The sequence below is a fragment of the Pogona vitticeps genome, chromosome 8 (assembly GCF_051106095.1).
Source record: "Pogona vitticeps strain Pit_001003342236 chromosome 8, PviZW2.1, whole genome shotgun sequence".
Classification (NCBI taxonomy): domain Eukaryota; kingdom Metazoa; phylum Chordata; class Lepidosauria; order Squamata; family Agamidae; genus Pogona; species Pogona vitticeps.
In genome coordinates, this window is record NC_135790.1 from 8,692,365 (window position 1) to 8,702,189 (window position 9,825).

At 45.4% G+C, this 9,825-nt stretch overlaps 1 protein-coding gene across 1 annotated transcript; it reads left to right on the forward strand.

Annotated features, from left to right (window-relative positions):
* The first annotated feature begins 7,932 nt into the window (after positions 1-7,932).
* On the forward strand, positions 7,933-8,811 carry LOC144584165 (integrase/recombinase xerD homolog). Its single transcript, XM_078379690.1, has one exon. The coding sequence runs from the start codon at positions 7,933-7,935 to the stop codon at positions 8,809-8,811; it is 879 nt and encodes a 292-aa protein (XP_078235816.1).
* The last annotated feature ends 1,014 nt before the right edge of the window (positions 8,812-9,825 follow it).

The window sequence follows — 9,825 nt, forward strand, 5'->3', positions numbered from 1 at the left end:
TGGAGACCAAAGTAAGGATAATCCATACCATAGCATCTCCATTTGCTGTGCATGAAATTTAGAAAGTGAAGAAAGCTGGTGGGCAAAAAAGTCAGTCTGAAATATGGTGCTGAGGGAGAGTCTCTAGTGTAGACTGCCGGAAAGGCCAATAAATGGATGCCACATCAAATCAAGCCTCAGTTCTTTTTAGATGGATAAATGACTAAATAGTGCGGTCATATTTTGGGCACATTGTGAGAAGACAAGACTCACTTGAAAGGTCAGTAATATTGGGAACCACTAGAAGGCAGCAGGAACAGAGGAAGACTGGATATGAAATAGGTTGGCACAGTCAAGGATGTAAAGTAAAGTAAAGTAAAGTAAAGGCTTTAATTTGCAAGATCTAAACAAAGCTATGAATGATGAGATCTTCTGAATGTCACTAATTAGCATGTCATCATAGGTTCAAAACAACTTGACAGCACATCAAAACAGACCTGCTCCTTTTTTGCTCCCTCTTTGGTCTCTCACATAGGTACCTACTTGATTTATAGTTTGGCTGCTGGCTGTCATCTCTGTGTACTCCCTGAAATTTGACTCTGAACATTCAGATTTAGTCCGTCCCCTCTCTCTTGATCCTGTTTATAGACGCTTCACTGCCTTGGAGTAGACATGGTCTAGAGGGGCGGGGTAAAAATCAAATAAATAAATAAATAAATAAATAAACATAACAAACAGTGCACGAAATAAATTGCACAGTTTTTGTTATTTGCAATATTTGCATTACTTTTGCAAAAATCCTTCTTGAAAACATGGAAACTCTTGTCAAGACTAAGAGAGAACATCTCATCCTTTTAACAGGTGAGGATAATTTGTCTGGGGTGTGAAGCATGGATGGCTTCTCGTTATCTCACATAAGAATGAGACAATCAAAGGCTGGCATTATTGAATACCAGCATTGCTTTGATTATAGTGGAACAGATAGAATTCGGTGTCATGGGAGAAGAGTCTCTGAAACAGCTGAGGTGATGACATCAACCCATGAATGTGAATCAAAGCATCAATGCCACCAACTCCTAAGGTAGAAAGTCTCCTGTTTTGGACATAAGCATAGCTCAATCCTCTTGAGCTACAAACTAGAAAACTAAGAGGGTATTCAGACAGAATGCCTTACTGATTATAGATGAGATTGCACACATTGCATACTTTTCACCTCTAGAAAGTTTGGCTGTGTTCAAGTGACCCTTTAAAAGCAGGATTTCCCACTTTTACTAGTAACATTGTTCAGATGCAGGCAATTTAGCCACTTAAATTACCCTCTACCAAAGATAATTCTATTGTCCTGCTTTGTTGTATTGTTCAGCACTCTGCATTTTCCAATGTGGTGTGAAACTTAAGGTCCACTTATTCTGAGCAGAACTTCCTCTTGAATAGAGAGTGCTTGAGACTTAAGGTATCTGTTCGTAGTTGCAATCTAATGGTATTGGTGGAAGACCCCCAAAGCTACTGATTCCACCGGAGTGGTGGTGGTGATGGGGGGGGTCTTATGGGGGCATGTGGGGAAGACATCACAATTAGAAGAAGAGGAAACTTGAAAATGATGGGAGAGGAGTGTCTTGTAGAAGGAAGCATGGAAGCAATTGTTTTTTACAGTGTGCAAAACTACTTACCTGCTGAGGAACCCAGTCTTGAGCCATTTCTAAAATTACTGAATGGGCAAAATGTGTTAAAATATGTACACTAAGAAAAAGGTATAAAATGTATGAATAAGGATAGGGCCAAATGTCTGTGAAGCTGGAAAAGAAGACATGCAAGCCAATATAGACCTCACATCAGACAAGAATGCTGGTGGGATTCTGAGACATGCAATAAACTGACGTATTATCAAATCTCTAACAGGCAGTCTTTGTTTCTTCAGCTCCAGATGTTGTGTGTGTGATTTCTTTTGAAATACTGATAAAGAAACAGATGGAAAGGCAAGGACTGCATTTTTAACAAAGAATCCTGCCTTCCAAAGCAAAGAATAGAGATGTGTTTCGAGGGAGTGTGAATCTGGTATGGAACTGCAGGAAGAAATACTAATACTTTCCGAAATGAGTCTTCACTGGTCTCCTGGTGCTTCCAACTTACTTTGGGGTAAGGATTTGCTATGAAAGGCATTGTGAAAGAACACTGTGAAACAATTGCTGGATAGCTCAGTAGTTTAGGCATCTGGCTGGCTGGGAGTATGATTCCTCACTGGGCCTCCTTAACAGGGGCTGGAGTCAACGATTCATAGGGTCCCTTCCAGCTCTGCAATTCTAAGATGGTCTTTCTGACTAGGCTATCTGAAGAAGCAACAGCATTATAATGGTACACACCTGTGCCTTTTTCTCCTTAAGTTCATGCATGTATTATTTTAAGTGTGATGTCATAAAGAAGATGAATCTTGGTGGTAAAAATCCTACTGCCTTTAGGGCAATAGGGCCAGAATCCTGTTGGAGTTTCACAAAATAAACACAACAGGAAATTGCATAACGGATGTACACAATCATTCTGCCCTGGCTGTTCCACGTTCTAATATATTCAGCTTGTACACTACATAGCCCTTCAGTCAAGGAAGCAGAATTTGAGGGGATTCCAAGGAAATGGCAGACAGTAAACTCCAGGTTTACTTACAGGGACCCAACAGCTGGAATAAATTGACTCATGGGCCACGGCAAAAACTACAAATGACCACTAAATGAAATGAAACAGTCTTTATACATTTTTCGTGTTTACACGAAAATACTGGGCACTACATTATTAGTTCACATGCTTTGTAGAGCAATATATGAATGTGAACCACTTACTCCCTATTCGGTGTCCCACCATGATATGCTCAGGTATGCATAAACAAGCTCGTTAGCAGAATTTGATAAGCACATCTGCTGTCTCGGGCTCCCCTTCATTTCCCCAAACATCATTAATGCAACTTAACTGCCTTTGCTCCATTTCGGAACAGTGGGAACACTGCTTAATGAGACAAAATGGAAGACATCAGATCAAAATGGAAGACAGACAGCTCCCTTAAGTACCACACCCCGCAGTCGCTCACTCAGGTGCACACCTGGGTGCATGACAGACAGTCAAAAGATTGTTTGCACAATGTTACCTATGCACAACATATTTTACAAAATCTTTCTGTGTGGTGCATATATTCCCTATTATTTATACCTCAACTTTCCTCTACAACCAAACAGATGATGATAAGGCGCTCGGAAAAGCATTGACTCACTCCATCCTCAGCCTTTCTCCATTATTTTTTGGGGGTGACTCAGGCGTTCATTTGTTTTACTTCCAAAATTTGCAAATTTAATCATACATTTAGTAGAAAGAATATGAGATTATTATTTTTTTGAAAAAAGGGGATGTTGTTGTGGGGGAAAAGCAAAACTGACAGAAGTACTTGCGCGCGCGAACGGCGCCTGGTAGCGCCGTTGAGCTTCGTGCGCCCCGTTTGCTCTCCCTGCCCGGAAGGACGCAGCCAACTGCAATGGCCACGTGATGTTAAGCCCGGGCCGTGACGCTATAAAAGAGCGCCGGCCCGGACACATTTTCTCTTTCGATTTTGGCAGGAGACAGGAGAGGAGTGGTGGCTGAGGCTGCAGAAGTGTCCGGTTTGGGGGAATACTTGGCAGTTAGGGGGGAAGGAGGAGAGCGTGGATCGGAGTGACTGGTGCTGTGTGTGTGTGTGTGTGCATGTGAGGGTGACTGGGGGGTTTATTGGGGGTGGAGAGCGATAGGTAGGGAGAGCGAGCGAGGAGGGTTTGGCTTGCCAGAGCGGGGATTAACGAGGCTGGCGAGCCGCGCCCTCGGCCCGACGATCAGCTGTTTGGCGCTTCCCTCACTCGCTACGCTGTTCAGGCAGCTTTTTTCAGCTGCTTATAAGGGTCGGGATTTTGCGGTTCCGCTGGCGCCCCCCCCTTCTTTCTTTCGGATGGTGAAAGTCAGCGAGGGGAGGCGGGTTGATTGGCGCGGCGTTGGCATTTGCGGCGCGGCTTCTTTTGAGGGGCTAGAGGGAAGTTACCCCCCCCTCCTTTTGGAAGTGCCAGAGGGGACTGAGGGATTGCCCCTCCCCCACCAAGCCAAATTTTAGGTAGCAAGGGGGCAAAGGAGGGTGTAGCAGGTCCTTTTTGGAAGGGACAGAGGTTCAATTGAGGGGGCGCCATTTTAGGTGCTGGGCCCAGTTGCAGTATATATTTCTCTTCCAACGCTGTGGTGAGGTGTTGGTGGGGCTGGTATACGGCAGCCATTTTGTGCTCTTTATGTTGGGGCCGCATGGTCTATTTTCAGCGGCCATTTTAGGTTCTTTGGTTTCACTTTAAAAAAAAAAAAAAAAACCCCTAATTAATAAAAGAAAAATTAGACTGGGTGAGTCAGTTGGAGCCATAAAGGCTAACATAAAAATAAATAAATAAATAAATAAATAAATAAATAAATAAATAAATAAATAATAATAATAATTAAAAAAAAATTAATTAAACCAAATTAAAAGATATATATATAATAGTGTTGGCCAAGGGTGGCAGCTGCCATCACTGGCATATTGTGCTGGTTTATTGTATGAGTGGTTTATGGTTTTGGCAATAAATACGTTGATGGTACAAAAGTAAAAATAAAAATAAATAAATAAATTCGGGTGATAAATAAAGGAATATATAATAAAATACTACTGCCACTACTACTACTACTGCTACTACTACTACTACTAATAGGAGAAATAATTAAAGTATATGCAATAAGGCATAGAGTGAGGCAATTTAGATTGGTAGCTATAGGTTGCGCGGGCAGGATTAAGTACCATAGCACTCCGTAGGACTGGTGGGTTTGATAGAGATAATGCCACCAAAAAAAGGAGGTGGAAGAAAGAAGGGCAAAAGCCCTGCAAAGAAGCAAGCTGTCCCCCAGGGGTCTCCGCCTCAGTCGGCATTTAATGATGAGGCCTGGGCGGTGATTAAGGAACTACAAGCCAAAGTGAGGAGCCTTGAGGGCAATCGGTCTGGGAGTCAGGCCATGGGGGGCGGCGAGGTTACCCCACGTCGCTCGATTAGGGAAAATAAAGGACAACGTAGGTCAGGTATGAGCGCTATGAATTGGGAAGTAACAAAGCGTCTTAATGCCATTGAATCTGAGCAGGTACATGATCTCGAGGAGCACAACATGGATGAAGAGTTAGAGACAACACCAGTAGAGGCTTGCGGACGTAAGCGGATGAGGCTGGATCCAGCAGTTGGGCAGGACCTGGGAGAGGGAACGTCATATGGGTATGATCCTTATGACGAGCCTTCCACGAGCAGTCAGGGGGCCGTGGCAGCTTCAGGACCAGTACGGACAGTGTATGGTGAGTATGAGGGTCCACACAACACAGGTGGTTCGGCGCCACAGTGGCCTTGGGTCGGATGTACACAGCAGTCTGTCACAGTCCCTAGTTCAAATGCAACACCGGGAATAGCATGGCCGGGCAGTTTCTGGCCCCCGGGGGGACCGCAATGGTTCGGGTGGGGAATGCCATTCGCCACTCCAGCAAAGACAGCGTTGGCTGATGACGGTAAGAGCATGGGCACACATCTGTATCCATCGGTACCCAATACGGGTTATAACACAGTACCTATAGCAGCTATGCCGTACACTGACTACAATTCGCCACTAGGAGACCATCTGACGCCGGCTGTTAAGGAAAAAATTTGGCGTGGAGATTTCATTGATTTTTATGAATTACTTAACCGGGAATTTGAGGTTAAGGAGATTGACAAGGACGATGAGAAGCTGAAGGACAAGCATAGGCGCAAGAGACCGGACAGGAATTGGACCAATTGGGTCACAGGATTTACAATATATGTGGGGGTGTTGGTAAAAATGCAGCCTTGGAGGGCCTCAGCCCTGTTTCAATATTTTGATATCATGCGTAGGGCAAAGGCTGAATTTGAAGGACAGGCGTGGTTGAGGTATGATGAGGCATTCAGAATGCGGAGCGCAATTCGGCCGGAATTGCGCTGGGACGAAACACACCCGGGGTTATGGCTACAGCATATGTCACCCGCCAAGACAAATCTTGGCGATAGATTTGACTGTGGACATCTAAATATAAAATATTCTGTTAACACTGGGGCCCGCCAAGGGGCGGGGCAGCTGGTTCAACCCCGGCTGCCCTGCTTTGAATTTAATAATAAAGGATCCTGTAATAAGGCCCAATGCAGATTTAGACATGAGTGTATCTCCTGTGGGGGAAAGCATCCTAAAAGCAACTGCTTTCGGTCGGGAGGACAGCGGCAAAACAGGACAGGCGGAACGAATAAGAGGGCAGATGGGGGGCCTACTGGAAAGGGGGCCCACACCAATTAAAATTGATATATTGCAAAAAGGTTTAGCATTATACCCGAATAGGGATGATGCTGAGTATTTGTATTTAGGTTTTAAGTTCGGGTTTAGAATTCCAGCTTTGGGTGTTAGGAGAGCGTTTGTGGCAAAAAACCTTAAATCAATACAGGGTTTGGAGGATGTGGTTTTGGAAAAAATCAACAAGGAGGTCAGAGGAGGTAGGGTTTTGGGCCCCTTTAAGGAGGCACCCATGGGAGATTTGAGGGTGTCCCCTTTAGGGATTGTCCCGAAAAAAGCCCCGGGTGAATTTAGGCTGATCCATCATTTGTCATTTCCGGAAGGGGAGTCGGTAAATGACGCTATACCAGAGGAGCTGTGTTCAGTGCGTTATACCTCGTTTGACGAGGCAGTAAGAATGGTTAGAGCTTGTGGTGTGGGAGCTGAGCTGGCCAAGGCGGATGTAAAGGCAGCTTTTCGGATTTTACCAGTACACCCTGATGATTTTAATTTGCTGGGTTTTCAATTTCAAGGGCTTTTTTACATTGACAGGGCTCTCCCCATGGGATGTTCAATTTCGTGTTCAACCTTTGAAAAGTTCAGTACTTTTATAGAATGGTGGATCAGACAACGTATGGGCTGTAATAACGTAGCGCATTATTTAGATGATTTTCTTTTTTGTGGCAAAGCCAACTCAGGGAGGTGCCAGAGATTTTTAGAGACATTTAGGGAATTAGCTTCAGAGTTGGGATTGCCATTAGCAGAAGAGAAAACAGAAGGGCCAAATACGACTCTGACCTTCTTGGGGATTGAGTTAGACACAATGCTACAGACTTCACGGTTGCCTCAAGACAAATTAGAAAACATTAGGAACGTGGTGCGTACCTTGCTAACAAAAAAGAAGGTGAGCTTGAAGGAATTGCAAGAAGTGGTTGGCCATTTAAATTTTGCATGCAAAGTGGTAGCTCCAGGCAGGCCCTTTTTAAGACGACTTTGCAGCGCCATGTCAGGATTAAAGAGGCCATTTCATAGGACTAGGGTTACAAAAGGTATTCGAGAGGATTTGAGGGTGTGGGAGCACTTTTTGGATCAATTTAATGGGACATCATTCTGGAGGTCGGAAATCAGCTTAAAAGCGGATGTCCAGGTGAATTCAGATGCGGCTGGTACTCAGGGGTTTGGAATTTATTTTAAGGGTAGATGGTGTGCAGGAACGTGGCCGGAGGAATGGCATAGGCAGGGTATAACGAAGGATCTGACGTTTCTAGAATTTTTTCCAATAGTAGGAGCACTGTGGCTTTGGGCAAAGGAGTGGTCCAATGCAGTGGTGCGCTTTTGGTGCGATAATCAGGCTGTAGTGTTTATCGTCAACAACTTGACGTCACGTTCAGAGAGGGTTATGAGATTAGTTAGAGCATTTACATTGAGGGCGTTGCAGTTTAACATTGTGGTGCATGCCCGGCATGTTCCGGGCATCGATAACAGCATAGCCGACGCTCTTTCACGCCAACAGATCCGGCGCTTCAGGGAGTTGGCACCGGAAGCCAGAGAGCTGCCAGAGGTGCTTCCATCAGAGGTATGGCAGATTGGCGTTCGGAGGCGTCGAGAGCGATAGGTATGGCACTTGCCCCGAGAACATGTAAGAAATATAGAGCAGCAAGAGAGGAGTTTACAGAATTTAGAAGGTTAAGGCAACTTGAGCAATTGTGGCCTGCTCCGGTGGAGCACATTCAGCAGTTCATTGTGGCACTGCGCTGGAGGGGACTGATGCCGGGTACCATTAAAGGTAAACTGGCGGCCTTGAGCTTTTATGCTAAGGCAAATGGTATTAGGGATTGGTCAGGTGACTTTAGGATCAGGAAGATGTTGGAGGGTTGGTCTCGGGAGATGGGCATAAGGCAGGACAATAGAACTCCTATTTCGCCGGCGATTCTTGAGCAGCTGGGCGATCTATGGGGCACTCTGTGTAGAGATAGGTACGAGGAGGCTCTTTTTCATGCAGCAGCGTTGTTAGCCTTTTTTGGTGCCATGAGAGTTAGTGAATTGGTGGCTTCAGGTAAAGGGGACGCCTCGAAGAAAGCCTTGCAGATGGAAGACGTAGCAGTCGAGGAGGGACAGGTAAAAATTAGGTTGAGACGATCTAAAACGGACCAGCTTGGGCATGGTAGAATGATTGTTTTGGGGCAATGCAGCATCGTAAAACTATGTCCAGTAAAAGCATTACGGGAGTTTGTGATGGTTAGGGGGATTAACAGTGGCTATTTCTTTCAGCACAGTAATGGAATTCCTCTCACTAAATACCAATTTTGGAAGATGACTGACATGGCGCTGGAAAGAGCAGGGATTAGGGATATGAGATTTGGTACCCATTCATTTAGGATAGGGGCGGCTTCAACAGCAGCTGCTCTGGGATATGATGTCGATAAGATTAAGCGGTTAGGGAGATGGTCATCAAAGTGTTACAAAAAATATATCAGACACCTACCTAACGTGTAGGCAGTGTTTTGTTTTTGTCTTTCAGATGGTGAGATGCTGGAGGTTCGGAGGAACGTCTTGATTATCGGCCATAGTTACGTATACTGGGCAGCGCGTTACGCTGCATCTTCCCGATGGGGAAGCAATTTGGGGCTTGGTGCCCTGGCATCTATCTCATGGAAGGGCATGCGTGGCATGCAATGGGTGCAATTTGGCAGATTAACTGCATTTGGAAGCACTCCTCCAGACATCTTGGTGGTACATCTGGGGGGCAATGATTTGCCCCGGTTGCCTGGAAAGGCTTTGATATTGGATATTTTGAGGGACCTGCGCAGACTGCACATGTTATACCCTGCCATGCGGATAGTCTGGTCAACAATTATACCGCGTTTAAATTGGCATGGGGCTAATGATGTGGATAAGGTTAACAAGGCTCGTCGCCAGGTTAATAAGGAAATTTGCAGAGGCGTCAGCAAATGCGGCCTCGGATCGGTGGTGAGCCATCGCAGGATCCATATGTCCAATTTGGAATATTTCCGTGAGGATGGAGTCCACCTGTCGGAGGCAGGTTTGGACATTTTTTTGGAAGATGTTAGAGGGGGCCTGCTGTTGGAACTTGGTTTGTCTGGTGGGTACATGGGACATAGCCGACGCTAGTCCTCATGCTGTGGCGGGTAGTGCGGGAATAACTGTCACGGTGTCTCCCTTTGGTAATTATCAATAATCAACAACGCTTCAGTCCTGACGGTTTCTGCGGATCGTGCGATTACAGGACCGAAGGAGACTGAGGTGCTTGCACACTTACGAACCAAAGGTCATCAAATACGATGGCTAGAGGTTCGGGGTGTTTTTTAGGCCTTATAGGTTCCTCCGGTCATCAGACTGCTGGAACCTGGGGCCTGGGACTCGCCCATTGACGATAAGGAAATATTTGGAGTTATTTCACCGCACTACCGCAGGCCCCCTCAAGTTTTGGAACTGGTTCGTTACTGGTTGAATTAAGTTGGCATTAATAAAGTGTGGCCCATAATTTAA